The sequence below is a fragment of the Entelurus aequoreus genome, linkage group LG02 (assembly GCF_033978785.1).
Source record: "Entelurus aequoreus isolate RoL-2023_Sb linkage group LG02, RoL_Eaeq_v1.1, whole genome shotgun sequence".
NCBI classification, from domain to species: Eukaryota; Metazoa; Chordata; class Actinopteri; order Syngnathiformes; family Syngnathidae; genus Entelurus; species Entelurus aequoreus.
The window spans coordinates 29,723,770-29,743,976 of NC_084732.1; the positions used below are offsets into that span (position 1 = coordinate 29,723,770).

Sequence of the window (20,207 nt, forward strand, 5' to 3'; positions counted from 1 at the left end):
CACACACACTAGGTGTGGCGAAATCATTCTCTGCATTTGACCCATCACCCTTGATCACCCACTGGGAGGTGAGGGGAGCAGTGGGCACAGCGGTGGCCGCGCCCGGGAATCATTTTTGGTGATTTAACCCTCTATTCCAACCCTTGATGGGTATATAAACAAAATGTACTTACTAAGAAACATAAATAAAATATATAGTAAATGCAAATATTAAATACATGTATAATAAATAAATGTATACACTTAAAAATGTTTGGATTTTCAAACCTAAATCCATAGCTTTATAGAAATCCCCCATTCTGTAATAATAAAAGTATTAAAATAAATGAATACATTCTACTGTACAAATGGGTAGGATTATTACACATTTACCGTTACAAATAATGTGTGCATTTAATATGCATAATATAATTTCATCATCATCATCCATACTAATATCTATTTATCTACTACTCTAATAATAGTGTTTTTGCAGTCTCTTATTTTGCCAATAGATGGCGACATAACATAACCTGCCCATTGTACAGCACTTTGGCTACCCTTGTGGTAAATTTTATATGTGCTTTATAAATAAAGTTGATTTGATTTGATTTGATTCCCGCTGAAGTAATACTGTGTGCGGAAGTGACACTTACATTCTAGGATGGCCATTGGTTTAAAGTAGCTAAAGCACCGCCCTTTCAATGACGTTGCCACAAATTTAACCAATCAACTGCCGGTACTCCGTTTCACAGCACTCATTCCTCAATTACTACACACGACTTTCAGCTGAGGCACCTGCAGTAGGCTTTGATCCAGAATAATATATAAAAAAATAACTTTTTTGACGGACATGGATACGAGACGTCTAAAGCACCAACCCGCAGAAAAGGTAAGGGTTGTTTGGCGTGTGGTTGAACTAATTTGGACATGTAGTGTTTGCTAGTCGGTAGGCTATAGGCCAAATATTTTGACTCGGGGGACACATTGAGAGAAAAAAAATGTGTCTGGGGGGGGCCAATGTGTATAAATTATATGTACACATTTATCTGTAAAAATCTGCTGTACAGTATGTGTTTGGGTCCCTTTTTTTTCAGGAACACTAATACCAAAAGTCACAATGTTCAATAGAGTTCTAAAAACGTTATTACAGACTACCTCAAAAAAAAGGAATGGAATTTTGCATTTTACTGAATGGGACACCCAAAATGTACATAAAAAAATAAAGAAAATGGGATTTACAATATTAGCTACGAACAATAAAACACTGAATATTAACATATGAATGTCGCTCCTCTTTTACATCTCAGACCCGCTCTTCGATAGACATCTTTCACAATTAAGCAAAACAACAAACATTTAAAAAAACAGCAAAATATGAATGTTAACTGTAATAAACACCTACGATGTGATATATTATCACTTTTATGCAGAATTTGTTGTAAAAATCTGCTTCTGCATCTGTTTCTGACACACGCGTTTCAGGCTGGCTGCTCTGAAAACAAACCCCGCCCACACTGGTTTGTTCCTCCTCTGAGCTGCTGTGACGTAGATTACCGTAATAACTCGTATAACACCCAAAAGCGAAGATTCCAACCATTTAAATATTTTCTAGAGTTCCAGACTTACGGTAATTTAAAAGCAGAACTGCACATAATAATGCCAGCTACAGTTTTGAGGTTAAAGGTCTAAAAAAATTATGTAGAACGTCCGGCCAAAAATGTTAATGGGCCGCATGTGGCCTGCGGGCCATATTTTGCCCAGGTCTGCTATAGACCTTAACTGTGTTTTCATACAATGGACTATATTCACAAGGTAAACACACTTGAATGTGAGAGTAATGAGTAGCGTAATTGTGGCATAATTTGATGTAGTTCACTTAGCAGGAGGGGACCCCAATCCAGATAAAGGGAGTCCGCAAATCTTCTCGAACAGTCTTGCCACCCAAACGCCTTCGATACTCCCCTGCTGCTCTACTGCCACCCAGGAGACAGGTGAGACACTGCTGAACATTACCTTACAAAACTTCAAGTTGTTTGTGTATAGCTTTAATGTCAGTAAAGATCTACAGTTTACTGAGTAACTCAACACACAACCATTGTTGTCAAAATACCTGGCAACAAGTAACACACTCACAGTTCATTTGTCCAAATTGTGTCCCTGTCTACTCCAAAGAGTGAGCACCATTGTTATCAAGCACTGTCTGACTGTGTTGCCAACTCCTCAGTAAGGAAAGTAGCTATTGGAGCTCCTAGAATTCGCCAAATGACATAATTGCCTAATTTGCATAATTTGCTGTAGTAGAGTTTTGTGAGAGAGTATGATTAGAACTGAAAATGAACTTCTGTTGAATCTTAGTTTGTTTTCTTTACATTTAAATCAGTTTTGTTCTGCATTTATTATGCCCTATTATGCAAACCCACATTTTCTTACCTTTTGGTACCTGCTGTGTGTTTGGGATCTGCATAAGTCCCAAAAATTCGAAATCAAACTGTGGAGACATTGCAGAGATATTTACAAAACAATCTTGCCTTCCTTCATACTTCCAGGAAACGCGCCGTTTGGAATATGCCCCTTTGGTGACATTTTGGCTATTGTCTACATCAGCGGATATCTCTATATACAGTAGAGCTAAACATATCAGAAACCTGAGGGTTGCAGGTTCGCTCCCCGCCTCTTACCATCCAAAAATCGCTGCTGTTGTGTCCTTGGGCAGGACACTTCACTCTTGCCCCCGGTGCCGCTCACACCGGAGAATGAATGATGAATGAATGATGGGTTCTCACTTCTCTGTGAAGCGCTTTGAGTGTCTAGAAAAGCGCTATATAAATCTAATCCATTATTATTACTATATAAATAAACATGCTTTGTGTATTTCTGCTTGTCCGACGCTGTCACGGTCATTTTTCCTTCTTTTCACTACTTTTGTTTTTGCTTGTCTCGTTTTTAGAGCAACAAACTCAACAGCACATAACGCTACTTACAGTATGTAAATGTTCAATGGGTGGGGAGACCGCAGCAAGACAATCACCTCATACCGAGATTATTTAATTTTGTCCCCCTTCCATCACCAAAGCATAGCTGACATCAAAGACATGCGCATTAAGGATCATTTCAACCCGAATTTCGGAAAATGTGTTTTCATGTGTTACAATCAGAATTAAATGTTGATCCGAACATGTTTGGTCAGAATCTTCCAAATGGCGTATTTACATGAAGCACTTTTATTCCGGTTAGACTTTTAATCCGATAAAATGTGTCTGTGTGCACGTAACTACTCATTGGATTGGGACGTTGCAATGATTTATTTGCAGATGTGCATTTTATTTCAGTCCTTGGCTCAGAGAGGATGTGGGTCTCATCTTTGCTATGACTGCAGAGGGGATTGCTGCGTGAGGCTACTCTGAACCTGACCACCTGTGCTCACGCCAGCACCCGCTGCTCATTGCAGAGTGATATGTGCTTTTGTGTCTCCAAAATATCCAAACACGTCACTAGTTTCTTTTGAGAAATTAAGAGTTGCTAAGAGGAGTTGGAAAGTCGCCAGATTTAACGAGAAAGTTTCCGTGTCCGCCTCATGCTGATTTTGACCATGACCCAACCACCACCATATTTGACTGTCGGCAAACCCTTGCTACTCATTTGTGTTGACAGATATTTAGACAATAATTGCTGTGTGTTGACTCCTTTTCCGCGAATAGTAAATCCATACACCGACTACTTTATAGCCACTTACTTTCTATAGTATTTTCCCTTGAATATCTACTTTTTAAAAAATGCTTGCTGAAAAGTGAAAGGTACAGTACTCACTTTTGTGAGATACTGTAATACCTTTGCAAAAATGGCTTTTCAGATTATGCAAAATGTACTGGCACCCCCTCATTAACTGAAGTAATAACCATCCATTATTGTTTTCTAAGTTTTCTAAAAAGCGCAACATAGAAAACGACAAGGACGAACAAGACGATGTTTCAGTTGCGGAAAACAACAAGGAAGTTACAAATGTAAGTACCGCATTAGGAGTTCCCTCCAAATGAGTAAAAGTTAATTAAATGTGCACATGATCAGTGTTACACACATTTTTTTGTTGGAACAGGACAAAGGACTTTCAGCTTATGAATTGGAGCGTTTGGAAAACATCAGGCAAAATCAAGCCTTCCTCTCTGCTATCAATCTGTTTCAGGTAGACGTAAGAATCCCGTAACAATGATGTTTGAAGGCTGTCCTTGCAGATGTCACATGTCTAGAGGTGTGGGAAATAATCGATTTTTACATGCATTGCAATTCGGTCATAGACAATTATAAAATCGATTAGTAAACTTTAATAATTGGTAATCGATTTATTTATTGTAAGTAAATTAATCCAAGCAGTTCTAAAATTGACTGCAGCGAGCCACCTCACCAAGAGATCCGACCAGCTCCTTTATTATAGGGCACTTATGTTCCAGTTTTCCATTAGTTTAATAAATGTAGGAATTAATTTAACTGTTTATTACAAATGCACTGTTTTTTTAAAGACGCAAGTGATAAACGCTTATTTAGTGAAATGAAAAGAAATGTAAAACTGCATCAATGTACATAAATTAAAGTTGCATCAATAATCGATTTTTAATGGAATTGTAGCTCTGTAATCGAATCATGAAACGCCCAAAGATTCCCACTTCTACCCAAGACACTGCTCTAATGGACAAATGCCTCTTTTTGGCCGTCTGGAAATAAGAAACACCGTCTTTGAATCCCAAATTTCTTCCAATGCGCTTGGTTTACAGTTAACTGGTTCTATGAAGAGGCTATATATCAAATCAATGTCCCCAATTGAAGGGAATTTTAAATTAAATCACTCTGGTTTGGGCCCCAAAAAATTAGTACCCTTTTAACATGTAACACAAATGCTTTTAAAAAAGAAAAACACACTTCTATATCAGTGGTTCTCACACTTTTTTCAGCAAGTACCACCTCTGAAAACACTTGGCTTTCCAAGTACCAACTTAATGACCAACATTAAAATACATTAGCGTAGTAGGTCTAAATATTCATTAAAAACAAGGGAGAGGTTTTATTTAACAAGTATGTTTAATATTTTTGGCCACTGTAAAACTACACAGTTTGAACAGTAACACTGTTTGAATATTTAATTGATTCTTTGGCTACTACTAGATGGAGCCTGTGTACCACAGTTTTGAGAATTCCTGTTAGACATAATAAATATTGTTTAAAAAATCAGTATGATAGAATGTACTACAAAAATAAAAAATAGTGCTTTTATCAAGTAATGTAATAATGTACGTGCAACATTTACCTTCGAGAGTAAACTTCTGTTATTTCCTGTGAGCTGCGTCTCTGTCAAACACACCATCAGCAACTTCTCCATATTTAATTAAACAACTTAAACAAGTTGAAAAACTTATTCGGGTGTTACCATTTAGTGGTCAATTGTACGGAATATGTACTTCACTGTGCAACCTACTAATAAAAGTCTCAATCAATCAATCAATGAATAAACGTTCACAGTTAAAAAAAAACTAAAAAAAGCTTTTGGCTGGCATTATGTAGCCTAATGGCACCAAAGAGGAAGTTATCCTGATTTTAATGCAAAAAATATTTTTCAACAGAATCCATATTTTTTTTGGAGTTAGTTAATTATGCCATGTGTTGTCTTCTAAATTATTGAGAAGAGTAGACTGTCTCCTTTTTCTGTCTTCTCTGACCCTTGCAAATCTATCATCTTAACAGCTACCTATGATGAATAAAGAAATTGTATGGGACCAGGTTACTTAGAATTAATTGTTTTTGTTCTCTGAAGGCGTCTGAGGAGTTGAAACGGTCGTCGGCGAAGCTGCAGCCATCGCAGAGGGGTCTTGCGAGGTGCGATCCGCTGATTCTGCTTTTTTCTCCAATTTATGTTTCTGGATTATTTTTCTTAATTCTGTTTAAAACAAGCCAACATGTATTGCCTTCACACTTATAAAGCATTTTTGTGTATCCACTTCTGTGGTGGCAGGTCACATGCGGAGGTAAAAGAAGTGCTGCCGCCTCGCAAGTCCCTGCGTCTCCAAAACAAACAAGCAGAGGTCTGGACCCTTCCCCTTGAACACAACAGATGGAGTGTCCCAAGACCGGTAGTTCCTTTTGCAGATTTGCCCTTTTTCCTGCCTTCTTTTGCATATTACATATTCTTTGTTCTGTGCACTTTTAAAGGATTTGTGGGCCAAGAAGCCTGCAGGTCCTCTATCCATGGAGCCTGTCAACATGGCTGAAGCAAGCAAACTGCCACCTCAGCTTCTCAGGCTCTGCTCTGATGTAGGAGGCGCTCAAGTGGTATAACTCATGTACTACATTGACTATGTATGACAATTTACCGTATTTTCCGGACCATAGGGCGCACCGGATTATAAGGCGCACTGCTGATGAATGGTCTACTTTTTATCTTTTTTCATATAAAAGGCGCACCGGATTATAGGGCACATTAAAGGAGTCATATTATTATTATTATTATTTTCTAAATTGAAAACACATCCTTGTGGTCTACATAACATGTAATGGTGGTCCGTTGGTCAAAGTGTTGCATTGATTATGTTTTACAGATTGTCTTCAAGCCGCTTTCTGACAGTCGCTTCTGGATGTGCTGTTTTGTGGGCGGTCTTAATTTACGTGGCTCACCTTCGGCAGCGTCTTCTCCCCGTCATCTTTGTTGTAGCGGTGTAGCGTGCAAGGGCGGGAGTGGAAGAAGCGTCCAAAGATGGAGCTAACTGTTTTAATGACATTCAGACTTTACTTAAATCAATAACAGAGCAGTATCTCCTCATCCAGAAACAACACCGGAAATGTGTCCCGTGAAAAGCCGTCTGACCGGAACTCTAATAACTAAAGTTCCTTGGGTGAATAATGTAAACTCACTATTTGTATGTTTTAGCGCTTTCATGGCGAGTTTACTGACATATATAAGTAAGTACTTTACGCTACTTTATTTTAGAAATGGCAACAGCAGAGGATGAATGTCTCATAACAAGAAGATAGAGAAAAGGAAGAAGCTTATCAACTACGGCGTTGGTACGGACTACAAAGGCGGACCTGCGCAATTTTTCAGTATTTATGCAGATCCCAAATACAGATCAGCAGGTACCAGAAGGTTATAAAAGTTGCTTTTGCAAAATATTGCGAAACAAAACACCAGATAATGTCTACCTTATACTGTACACACACCATAATATTACTGGTATGTTGAAGCACATCAAACGGTGCAGACTACACTTATCTCTTATGTGTGACTGCCATCTACTGGTGACATTTATCATTACACAATGTACCAAATAAAATTGTTTCGAGGTGGGTAAGCTCAACCAAACTTATTCCTTACATTAGGCGCACCGGGTTTTAAGGCACACTGTCGAGTTTTGAAGGGAAAAAAGGATTTTAAGTGCGCCTTATAGTCCGGAAAATACGGTAATAGGTAATGCATAATATGTCAAATATATTTTTGTGGTATTTTCTTTCTCATCAGGTCTCGCCAAAACAAATGGGAGAACTTAATTTGTCAAAGTATGAGTTTAACTTTTAATTAACGACACCTAGTAGTTGACAAAGCAATTGTTGACAGACTCTTGGTTGAAGGTACTGCTCCACGCTGGGGAAGATGAGGATTAGTGAAGACAAAGTGGCCAAAGTGGTGACGGACCACATCTTCTCAGCAGCCTTCCACCCTTCTTCCACAAGTCTGTTAATGGCCGCTGGCGACCAGAAAGGGAAAGTCGGCCTCTGGAGTTTAGTGCGTTTTGGTTTTTCTATTAATCAATGTTCACAATATTGACTCAAGATATACAGTATTTACACCTTTTTTTTTTTTTACTTCTATCGGTCTTTCCTCAGGGTGAAGACTGGGGAAATGATGGCGTTCTTCTCTTTGAGCCCCACAGTCGCCCAGTGGGCTGCTTGGCTTTCTCCAGGGCGCATTCCACACAGCTGCTGAGTCTCAGCTACGACGGATCTCTGCGCTGCATGGATGTGGAAAAAGCTGTCTTCGATGATGTTAGGCATCTTTTTTTTTAATCATTATTCTCTCCATAAACTTTGCTTCCTCTCATAGTCCAAATGTAAACGTCACTTCTCATCCAGGAGATAACCCACAAGTTGAACTTTATAGGATTTGCTCTAAATCAGCCGGGATAGGCTCCGGTTTCCCAGGCTTAAAAGTACAGAATAATCAATGTTAAACAGGGATGAGTTGTTTCTGTGTGGTGTAGGTGTACAACGTTGAATATGGGCTGAAAACCTTCGACTTCCTGTCACATGACTGTTTGACCCTCGTGGTCGGGGACTGGTACGGAAATGTGGCCATCGTGGACAGACGTACCCCAGGGTATGTTACCATGGCGGGAGCCGTGTTCTTAAAATACCTGTACTCTGCTGCCTATTTCCAAGTAAGCAGAGCTAACCGCTCCTGTGGATTTGCAGAACCTCACACGAGTCTTTCCACTCACTGGACCCCAAGGTTTTACGCTGTGTCAGCGTTCATCCTCTACAGCAGCAATACGTTGTAGTGGCAAAGAACAGGTAGGCATGAACTAAGTCCAGTGCTTCATAATGTTTCATCACTCATGCCCTGAATCAATGAGTCTGCAGGGAGGTGAGCATTTATGACATTCGAAGTCTGAAGATGAATGAAAGCCAGCCTGTCTGCCAGCTGAATGGTCACTCTTTAAGCATATCCAGCTGCTTTTTCTCACCCTGCACGGGCAACAGAGTGATCACTTCTTGCAAGGACAACCGCTTAAGGTGCCAGTAAGCAAATGGTTACATTCTTTTGTTCTTGTGGACATTTTAATGATCTCTCTTGTTCGTGGACAGGGTATATGACACATCTTCCCTGATGTCTGAAGCCCCCCTGCTGAAGTCCATCAGGTACGTTCAGTTACTATACTAGTCTACTACAGTGTTTTTCAACCACTGTGCCGCGGCACACTCGTGTGCTGTGAGATACAGTCTGGTGTGCAGTAGAAGATTATGTAATTTCACCTATTTGGGGTCAAAATATTTTTTGCAAACCAGTAATTATAGTCTGCAAATAATTTGCCGTTGAGTGTCGGTGCTGTTTAGAGCTCGGCAGAGTAACGGTGTAATACTCTTCCATATCAGTAGGTGGCAACCGGTAGCTAATTGCATCGTAGATGTCGGGAACGCGTCTTGTGAGACGACAAGGGTTTGTCGTCATATCTAATGCTTAAACCACAAATAAACAAAAGGTGAGTGCCCCTAAGAAAAGTCATTGAAGCTTAGGGAAGGCTATGCAGAACGAAACTAAAACCTAACTGGCTAGAAAGTAAACAAAAACAGAATGCTGGATGACAGCAAAGACTTACTGTGGAGCAAAGACGGCGTCCACAAAGCACATCCCAACATGACATGACAATCAACAATGTCCCCACAAAGAAGGATAAAAACAACTGAACTATTCTTGATCGCTAAAACAAAGCAAACGCGGGGAATAGCGTTTAAGAAAGACATGAAACTGCTACAGGAAAACACCTACAAAACAGGAAAAGCCACCAAAATAGGAGCGCAAGACAATAACTAAAACACTGCACACAGGAAAACAGCAAAAAACTCAAAATAAGTCATGGTGTGATGTGACAGTACACCTACTTTGAGCCAAGAGCTATATTGATGCATGGTTGGTTATGGTTTAAAGTCGTATCCAACAATTGCGACAACGACTTTTTACTGTCAACTGAGTTTAGTTTTTTTATGATTTCTGCTGGTGGTGTGCCTTCGGATTTTTTCAATTAAAAAAATGGGCCTTGGCTCAAAAAAGGTTGAAAAACAACTCTACTAGAATAAATGTTGCTAAGTGGTTGGAATTTAACAGACTATAGCTGTGGTTCTCAAACTTTTTTCACCAAGTACCACCTCAGAAAACAATTGGCTCTCCAAGTACCAACATTAAAATACAGTAGTGTAGTAGGCCTAAGTATCCATTAAAAACAAGGCAGGTTTTATTCAAGTACATTTAATATTATGGGCCACCGTAACATTACACACAGAACAGTAACACTGTGTTTGAATATTTAATCAAGTGATTCTGTGGCATACCACTAGATGTAACCCACGTACCACAGTTTGAGAATCCTTGGACTACGTTAATCACTGTGGTGTACTGTACAATTGCAGTTGGTACCCTTAATGCAAACTTTCCACTGCCGCATGAACGATTAAAAGATGCGGAGGCCTCATTGATTTTTTTAAATTTTTTGCAATAAAGATGGTCACACCAGTTAATGTATGCTAAGCTAGCTGAACAAAACATTGAGATCTTGGCTTTTTTGTAGATTACAAATACAATTTGTGTTGAAAATATGTCATTATTACATTTTACTTTTACAATGTGCCGAGAGCCAATCGAAAATGAGCTGCAGGTGGACAATTGCCCCCCGAGATGCACTTTGGTCATCTCTGCTTTAATGAAACTGTATTTTATTATGTTCTCCGCTAGATAAAGCAGCAACATGCTTTTTCCCCTGCTCAGATTTTCACTTGAAACGTTACCCGCTTTAGTCGCAACGAGACATGCTACACAACCGCAATGGAACAGAACAAGGGTCTCATATTTTATTATTTCTATTTTTGAGAAGCCTGGTTGGATTGCGTATTAAAGTATTTCACTGTCAGCGTTGATATGTCTTCTGTGACGGTTTGTCTTCGTCCATTTGCAGCCACAACATGAATACGGGTTGCGTGGTGTCCACACTGTCGGCCGTGTGGGATCCCAAACAGGAGAACTGTCTAATAGTGGGAAGCGTTTCTTGGCCGCGCAAGGTGCAGGTGTTCCACGAGAGCGGCCGACTCTTACAGTCCTTCGAAGACTATGAGCTCCTCCACACCGTGCAGTCAGTCACTGCTTTCCACCCCACCAGAAACGCAATCCTGGGCGGCAACTCGTCAGGACGCCTGCACGTCTTCTCTGATTGACACAATATTAAAACATTCACAAGTTGTCACTGCTGGCAGTCATCCATCTGGATGTCTGTTAAACTATTGTTACTTATGATAGATCACAACAAAACCTTGTCAGAAAAGTATTGGTTTAAAACAAGTTATCTTGTTAAACTGTTTTTGTTTGTTTTTAATTCAGTGCAAATGTTTGTTGAGGAGTTCAAATTGTATTAATGTTTTATTTTGAAACTGATTCTATAAATTATATCTAAGTAACTTTTCAGTGGTGTTCATTTCAAATGACCGCCTCTAGATGTATTGTTACACTCTATTTCTACACTTCTATGACCTGTGTCATAGAAGTTTGCAAATTTTTTGCCGTTTCAGTTTTTAAGTTATTCTAAAATAAATGTTCTGATTGATGTCATCCTTTCCACCACTTTGTCAAAATCTCCCCAAATTTGTCCCATTTGTTTGTACTGCAACATGTTTTGTCTGTTATAATTTTTATGTTAATGTTTTATTTATTACCAGCCCCTTCACCTTTTCTCAAACATTTGTGCTGGAACATTCTTTTGTCTTAGTTATTGTGTCATTATTCATATCCAACCCCATCACCTTGTCAACATCTCCTAACTTGTACATTTGTGCTATGTTATTTGCCTAACTTTGATAGTTTTTATTCAATATAAAAACTATAATGGACAAATTATGTGCAGCACAAACGGTTGGGAGATTATGACAAGGTGAGGGGGCCTGGTAATTAATAATAAGTTGATAACTAAAATAGTTTATAATGGTTTCTAAAACACAATTTGCTGCACAAACGAATGTGGACACATGAATTGTTTCCTTTTGCCATTCGAGTCATGATGGAACAATTCCTCCTGTCTTCTATTATCCTTTGAAAAAACGAGGAGCTGGAGCCTATCCCAGCTGACTTCAGGTGGAAGGCTTACACATAGACATATAGATAAAAATTGGAGAATTAATGCACGCTGCCTGCCACTAAAATCAGGCGAGTCGACCATCAGTGTCTCACAAAGATGTCAATCAACAATGTTGTTACACTATGGTAGCGCTGCTTGCAAAGTGACAACAAAAAAACAGACTGACGGCAAAGTGCAGGTAAAAACGTAATTAAAGACAAAAAAACAAGGAATGCAGAATGGAGTTGCAAAGTAGAAACACTTAAAAAGTAAAATGCACAAATGCCAATGATGCAGGACTGTCCTTGCTTTGCGCTGGGTAGAAAATAATACAAAATACAGTAAACATAATTTCAAAACTGTCTTGTGTCGGCGAGTGGAGCAACACTGCGACTGGCGGCGAGACGGACGTCCGAGGGTTGGCCCCTACGACGATACACGAGGAGGGATTTGAGCGCAGCTATGCGCCTCTGCTTTTCTGAACATTAAGTTAGAGGTCGATATTGATTTCCACAGAGTTTAGTGACTACTGAAAGTAGAAATGCATTTGTTGTTTTACCACACCCCTGGCCACACCCACAACACCACAAATAGATTGCCAATCTCTGGGAAACACTGCATACTAAAATCTAATAAACTGTATACTTCTTCATTAACAATACTTTTAAATATTTTTATTCAGTTAACTGCAGAGTTTCAAGTGACTTTTTGTATATGTGTGTCAAAGTTCTTACCGGTGGAGTGTGAGCATGCAGGTGATGGACAGGCCACTCAGAGACGGTTCACTGATGGTTCATGTACTGTGGCGAAGAAAGAGGAATAGGACATATTTTTTTTAAATGTAGTTTTCTTTTTTAATTGAATGTTTTATTTTCCCACCCTTACCTGCTTGTAGAGAGGGTGGTGAATGATTTTGATAGTTGTCCAGGACATCCATCTCCATCACTGGTTGGAGGAGCGGCATCAGGAGCTCGTACCACTTCACCTCCTCTCCAGTAGCCTCTCTGGCGTCAGCTCCATGCTGGTGTTGCATAAAAGGTTTAACCATCTTCACATGAGATGTCTTCTTACAATTCCATAAAACAAAATGACCTGGCATTTGAAATGTTTTGATAACTGTTAGTTACGTCGATTGAAAAAGAAAACAAAAAAATTGAAGGGAGAGCAGATATTAAAATGATATGCATACAATGTTAGGATGTTAACATGAAGGGCAAAACTGTACATCAGGATGAATTACTTATGTGTTCACCTAAAGTTATGTAACTCGAAATTTCTTAAAATGTCTTAAATTGTTGATATGAGTAGGGTTGTTGAAAATGTATTTGTGGACACAACAACAAATAGCTATAAAAAATATTTAAAGTGTTATCTGAATGGGGCGTAGGGGAGATCCCAGCTGTTATGAAGCTTTTTATGCATTAATAAAGCTAAATGTATTGCATGCATTAAGTTGTACGGTCGATGATGTCTTACCCAAGAAGATCCAACGAAGCTGAAGTCTATCTGGAATCCATGGTTAAAAACAACAATTGAGTTTTTCTTTCCATTATCTGTGAAAAAGAAGTATGAATTAATCTACGGAAGAAAGGACATTTTGATAGTAGGTTTTGTCTAACAGCAGCACAGTTTCAGATCTGTCAATCTTGAATACATTTATTGAGTTCTCCCAACCCTTCTTTTCTCGTTACATAATGACTTTGACTTTGTTTTTCTAATTTTTTGAAGTCTAATTGTATATCTACAATATGCTGTGGGCCAATTAAGAATGAGCCAAAGTCAGCAAATGGCCTCAAAGCCACATTTTGAACACTCCTGCTTTTATCTTCATCAGCGTTGAGCGTGTGAAGTTATGTGTGAGATCAACCTAAACCCCGGTTGACTATTTAGCTCTTCAACTTCCTTTGACGTGAGCGAACGATGAAAATTAAAGAGACAAGGAGACTGAACTCCAAAGTAAAGCAGGCCAAATACAACAAAATGCGTACCAAGAGAGCAGCGAGGCGTACAAGCGTATTCCTGTTGGCAGGTCTGCCTTTATTGTGTCCCACAGTGGCAAGCACATGGACATTATTTTACTGTCGAGACCTTTGTCCTCTGCTTCCTCTTCCTTTTGCCCTGTAACACACAGACACACGTATATATGAGGAAAACTTCAGTGTTGAACATGAGCATGTGGACTTACATAGTTGTCTGTGCAGGACCAGTTAGGGTACATCTCTTGGTGGATATGTTTCTCAACGTTGGCAAGCTGGTAATACTTTGCTTGTTCCGACGCTGAGAGTGACTTCCACTGTGGACACATAAGCACACATTTTTGTCACTCAACCACACTGTCAGCCTTTTTCACATTGATGTATGTACGTACAAAGATGCTGTAACAATGATCATACTGCCACAACTTACCGTTGAATTAATCAAAAACAAGAACAACATGACCTTTGGGGGTGCTGGAAAAAAAAACTAATTACATTTTAAGTCGATTCTTAAAATGTAGTTTTTTAGGCCATCTCCTATCTTACTCGCAGCGTTTAAACTTCATACGGCAGCAGCCAAGAGGTGCTTTTGTAACCTGTAACCTTTTTATCATATTGTGTGCAGGCCTCAAATTTTTACTTTTAAAGGTCAAGGCAAGTGTCCCAGCTGACTTCAGATAGAAGGCTTACACATAGACATATACTGCATATAAAAATTGGAGAATTAACGCACACTGCCTGCAACTAAAATCAGGCGAGTCGACCACTCGACCATCAGTGTCTCACAAAGATGTCAATCAACAATGTTGTTACACTCTGGTAGCGCTGCTCGCAATGTGACAACAAAAAAACAGAGATTGATGGCAAAGTGCAGGTAAAAACTTATTTAATGACAACATTAACAGAAATGCAGAATGAAGTTGCAAAGCAGAAACATTTTAAAGTTAGAATTCACAAAAGCCAATGATGCAGAAGTGTCCTTATTCTTGCTTTATGGGGGGGGGGGGGTGCATTTCCACCGCCTATGGTACTGAGTGTTCCCGCACTTAACCCTCACTCATTATTGTTTCACTCTAGTCAGTTATGTTCCCAACCATAAAGAGTGGACGTTTAGAGCAGTATAGTTGCTCACTTCTACTTTATTGTCAACTTCAGTGCAGTTACAATCCAAGGTGACTCACTCACTCACACTAGCCCGCTTACTTCCTGTACAGTGTGTCTCACTCTAAACGTTCCCCTCTGCAACATGTATTAATATGCTGGAGTATCAACGCAACAATCATATTGTAACAATTATTACTAGATTATACACACAAAAACATGTTTTCTATTCACATACAAACCTAAAAATCAACTAAATCAGCATTGTTCTCTGGACAGGGCTTTGATTGAGATTTGTATTAGTAGATTGCACAGTACAGTACATATTCCGTACAATTGACCACTAAATGGTAACACCCGAATACGTTTTTTAACTTGTTTAAGTCGGGGTCCACGTTAATCAATTCATGGTAAAGAGCAGGCATAAGAAGCTTAATGATTAGTGATTGCCGGCAGGTGAGCCTACTAATTACAAACTAGGGGCAGGTGTTCATTTCAGAAGTAATGTAGCTGGGAAGCAAAGGCAGACAGGAAGTGGAACGAAAAATAAAAGCACTGGGCAGGAAATAATACAACATACAGGAAACATAATAATGTCCAAACTGTCATGTGGGATCATGAAAGGAACGCTGTAAGGGAAAACTGTTAAATGCTGTTTAGTAAATGTATTTCTATTTTGTTATTGTAAAATATGACTGTTCTTTTGAAGGTTGTGCAAGCGGATATGCTTTTATTGTGTTAAGGAACTCACGAAGGAGAACTGAAAAGGAAGTTGTTGCTTATCAATGTCACGTTTAGGACGTGACAGGCAAACTGGTGGGCGTGAAGGCAAACTTTGATGAGCAACCCTCTCTCTCCTTTGACGCAAGCAGCGCAGGTGGGAGCTCAGGCTTGTCCTTTCGAACTGTACCAACCATGGTGATCTTCCTCTTCAGGAGCTGCTGTCCGAGTTCATAAGATGTGAAGAAATTGTCACATGTCAGATTGTGACCCCTCAATCCCTCTGCCACATCAAGCACAACTCTCATCCCCTGGTTCTTCTCTGGGCATCCACTGGTCGGCTTCCCGGTATAGACTTGCATTTTCCAAGCATAGCTTGATTTGGCATCGCAAGCCACCCATGACTTGATCCCATATTTGGCTGGCTTGCTGGGCATATACTGCCGGAAAGGACAACGACCTTTGGACAGAAGACATTAGCATCAGTGATTAGTATCAGTGTCACAGAAAACAGTCAGACAAATCAATAGTGAAAATCACTTTTATTACAAATATGAAAATAGATTACCTCTAAATGGAACCAGTTGCTCATCCACTGTTACGTCAGGCCCTGGATTGTAGAGGTAGGGCAGCCGCTCCACCCACTTGTCCCAGACCTCTCGTATGGCTGTAAGTTTGTCTGTCACACGTCTTGCTGGTCTTGACTCATGGTCATCAAATCGTAGCAGTCTTGAGTAGGTGTGAAAGAGTTTGAGTGGCATTGTGGCTCGTAAAATTGGCCTTCCGCTCTCCGCATCCCATAGACTAGCTGCAGCCTCACCTTGGGACCTGTATACACCAGCTAAGATTAGCAGCCCTAAGTAGGCCTGCAGGTCAGCATCATCCATCTTTTTCCGTCTGTTTCCATATTTGCGAAAAATCTCCAGATTTGTCATCTCCAGGATTATTTTTTCTATTGCTGGTGTGATAAAAAGGTAGAATGTAGAGACAATGTCATGGGCATGAGAAACGGCATACCATGTGGGTCCTGGGGTCATCTTTATGACGTTTTGTTCTGCATGCCTGCCGTGTTGGTCATATGCTGCTGAGGACCATGTTATTTTGACATTTTTTAAAAGGAAAGTCTCTCTTTCAGCTTCAGGGTTGTTCTTCTTCTTCTGAAGATGATTCATCATGCTCTGGGTTGTGTTCCTCCACATCTTCTTCTTCTGATACATCCTCCACTTTCTCTTCTGAATCAGAGTTGTCTTGCTGGACATCTGAAAAAAATCAGCTCTAGAGCCTCTTCAGCGGTATGACGCACACTCATGGCTTCAGCACAGACAGAATTCGGGCCCCTGTCATCTGCAGCACCTTTTATAATCTCTTGAAATCCACAGAAAAAGAGCTCTGCAGTCTGCGAGAACGCCTTTGTGTTGTTTACTTCTGCTACTGTCTTGTTCACGTCTACTACTAATTGATCTGAGACTGATCAAAGGCACAGCAGTCCGCGAGAAGACCACATGATTTGTCTTTACTTCTGCTACTGATTGACTAAAACAACTAAAACATTGTGACCATGATTTCAACTCTTTTTGCCTCACGGGTCATTTTTACCCGAAGACCACCTTTGTACCTTTTTTTGTACAGCTTACATGGAAATGTGAATAAAAGCAACATTTCCTTTTTTCTACTGTTGGTGCCAATATAGGAAAAGTCATAATATTTCAAGTTTAAAAAAATATTGTTTAGGGGATTTTTTGGGTTTTTTTTTAACACAGTGGCGGGTCATTTTGACCCGAGGACAACAGGAGCCATCTGTATCCCAATGACTACAGTAACTTTTTTTAAACTTCAAACAGCCAAAATTATTATAATACTCACATAGAGGAATATCCAAATGTCTGCAAATCAAACTAACTTTGCTCAATTCTACGTTTTGCTTTAGATACTCCAACCAACAAGTAGCGACTCAACTCTGCCAAAAAAAATGTATGGTGAGTGGGATTTATACTGTCCAGGTCACGTGTCACCAAATATGTCTTTGATTAACGGTCAAGTTTCTATGGTAACGGATGTGCGTCATCAACGATCATTAATAGTAAATGTACTTCTATTATTATTTTTATTTTTGTTTGAAAAAACAACGATATAAGCCTCAATATCGTCAGTACATTTTAAAAGTAATAAAAACTACACGTTTAGGTATTAAGTTCAATCATAAACTTTACAAGCCCGGCTAGCTTCGCTAGCACGCTAGCATTATTGCTCATGTTAGCAAAAGTAAACCTACATTCATCAAACTAAAATGGCATTTGACTTCACAAATACGTACCACTGAATTTCTTGGGTTCATCATTGGCCTTTCAATAGGTCAGTAACTCTATATTGAAAATAGTTATGTCCACAATAATGAGCAACTAAAACTAAAAGTGACCAAACTGAAATAATCACCACTGTCCAAAATGGCGTCTTTTAGACAAACTTTGGGTTCCTAAATATCTGTTTAGTTCAACAGCCTCCAAATGTTACCCTGCAGACTAAAACTAATTGTAAACTCCAAAGAGATAAGAGTGAAAAATAACAAGTGTTCCACTTTGTAGAAAATATAAAGTGATTTAGTAGTGCTGACCAGCAGGTGCTCTCAAGCTTTTTGGGATTTCTGCCTTCTAGGTGAGATTATCCTCAAAGACTCTCCTTATTATCCTCATGCCAATTACAAATAAACAAAATACAATTTAGCAATTTGTACTAAATGGCATTGGAATTATTTACATTTTAAACATTTCAACCTAAATACTTAAAGGCCTACTGAAACCTACTACTACCGACCACGCAGTCTGATAATTTATATATCAATGATGAAATCTTAACATTGCAACACATGCCAATACGGCCGGGTTAATTTATAAAGTGCAATTTTAAATTTCCCGGGAAACTTCCGGCTGAAAACGTCTATGTATGATGACGTTTGCGCGTGACGTCAATGGTTGAAGCGGAAGTATTCGGACACCATTGTATCCCAATACAAACAGCTCTGTTTTCACCGCAAAATTCCACAGTATTCTGGACATCTGTGTTGGTGAATCTTTTGCAATTTGTTCAATTAACAATGAAGACTGCAAAGAAGAAAGCTGTAGGTGGGATCGGTGTATTAGCGTCTGGCTGCAGCAACACAACCAGGAGGACTTTGAGTTGGATAGCAGACGCGCTACCGTGACTACAACTTTGGCTTCCAAACATTTGATCGCTTGCCCGTACGTGCGTGTCGCTATGTGCATGTCACGTATGTAACTTTGGGGAAATATATGTTTCTTGCCGACTCTGATGGCGGCTGGGGTGTCGTCTAAAGCTACAACGCCCGCCGCAGCGCCGCTGTCCTCACCTTGACTTCCTCCGTCTCCGGGCCGCCGACCGCATCAATGCTCAGGTGAAGTCCTTCATCGGGCCGTCGATCGCTGGAACGCAGGTGAGCACGGGTGTTGATGAGCAGATGAGAGCTGGCGTAGGTGGAGAGCTAATGTTTTTACCATAGCTCTGTCGAGGTCCCGTAGCTAAGTTAGCTTCAATGGCGTCGTTAGCAACAGCATTGCTAGGCTTCGCCAGGCGGTACAGCATTAACCGTGTGGTTACAGATCCAGAGTTTGGTAGTATTGTTGATCTTCTGTCTATCCTTCCAGTCAGGGGCTTATTTCTTTTGTTTCTATCTGCATTTAAGCACGATGCTATCACGTTAGCTCCGTAGCTAAAGTGCTTCGCCGATGTATTGTCGTGGAGATAAAAGTCACTGTGAATGTCCATTTCGCATTCTCGACTCTAATTTTCAAGAGGATATAGTATCCGAGGTGGTTTAAAATACCAATCCGTGATCCCCAATAGAAAAAGGAGAGAGTGTGGAATCCAATGAGCCCGGGGGTTACCCACATATGCGGTCCTCTCCGAGGTTTCTCATAGTCATTCACATTGACGTCCCACTGGGGTGAGTTTTCCTTGCCTGTATGTGGGCTCTGTGCCAAGGATGTCGTTGTGGCTTGTACAGCCCTTTGAGACACTTGTGATTTAGGGCTATATAAATAAACATTGATTGATTGATTGTACCTAAGTTACGGTCAGAGCGAAAAAAGATCCGTCCTGCACTGCACTCTAATCCTTCACTCTCACGTTCCTCATCCACGAATCTCTCATCCTGGCTCAAATTAATGGGGTAATCGTCGCTTTCTCGGTCCGAATCGCTCTCGCTGCTGGCGGCCATCAATCAAAACAATGGGGAAATGTGAGGAGCCCTTCAACCTGCGACGTCACGCTACTTCCGGTACAGGCAAGGCTTTTTTTTATCAGCGACCAAAAGTTGCGAACTTTATCGTCGATGTTCTCTACTAAATCCTTTCAGCAAAAATATGGCAATATCGCGAAATGATCAAGTATGACACATAGAATGGATCTGCTAACCCCGTTTAAATAAATAAAAAAATCATTTCATGTTTAGAATAATTGAACGTAAAACAAATGCAAGTAACAAATCTTAAAGCTTACAGAAAATGAAGAGGAACAAGACTAAAACAGGCCAAATCAACACTCAACATAATGATAACAATAT

The 20,207-nt window shown here is 39.9% G+C and overlaps 1 protein-coding gene across 6 annotated transcripts; it reads left to right on the forward strand.

Annotated features, from left to right (window-relative positions):
- Window positions 1-703: 703 nt before the first annotated feature.
- LOC133662917 (WD repeat-containing protein 76-like) lies at window positions 704-11,779 on the forward strand. Of its 6 annotated transcripts, none has more exons than XM_062067153.1 (15): window positions 704-871; window positions 1,863-1,973; window positions 3,900-3,983; window positions 4,076-4,168; window positions 5,783-5,844; window positions 5,981-6,098; window positions 6,178-6,279; window positions 7,481-7,518; window positions 7,591-7,744; window positions 7,846-8,004; window positions 8,220-8,335; window positions 8,431-8,529; window positions 8,599-8,751; window positions 8,824-8,877; window positions 10,686-11,779. In XM_062067153.1, the coding sequence occupies exons 1-15, from the start codon at window positions 833-835 to the stop codon at window positions 10,939-10,941; spliced, it is 1,638 nt and encodes a 545-aa protein (XP_061923137.1). In that variant the 5' UTR covers window positions 704-832; the 3' UTR covers window positions 10,942-11,779. The 6 variants fall into 6 exon arrangements, with proteins under 6 accessions (XP_061923137.1, XP_061923105.1, XP_061923130.1 ...); XM_062067121.1 differs by having other exon boundaries at window positions 706-871; window positions 1,866-1,973; window positions 6,178-6,297; window positions 10,686-11,774; XM_062067146.1 differs by having other exon boundaries at window positions 706-871; window positions 1,866-1,973; window positions 3,912-3,983; window positions 6,178-6,297; window positions 10,686-11,773.
- The last annotated feature ends 8,428 nt before the right edge of the window (window positions 11,780-20,207 follow it).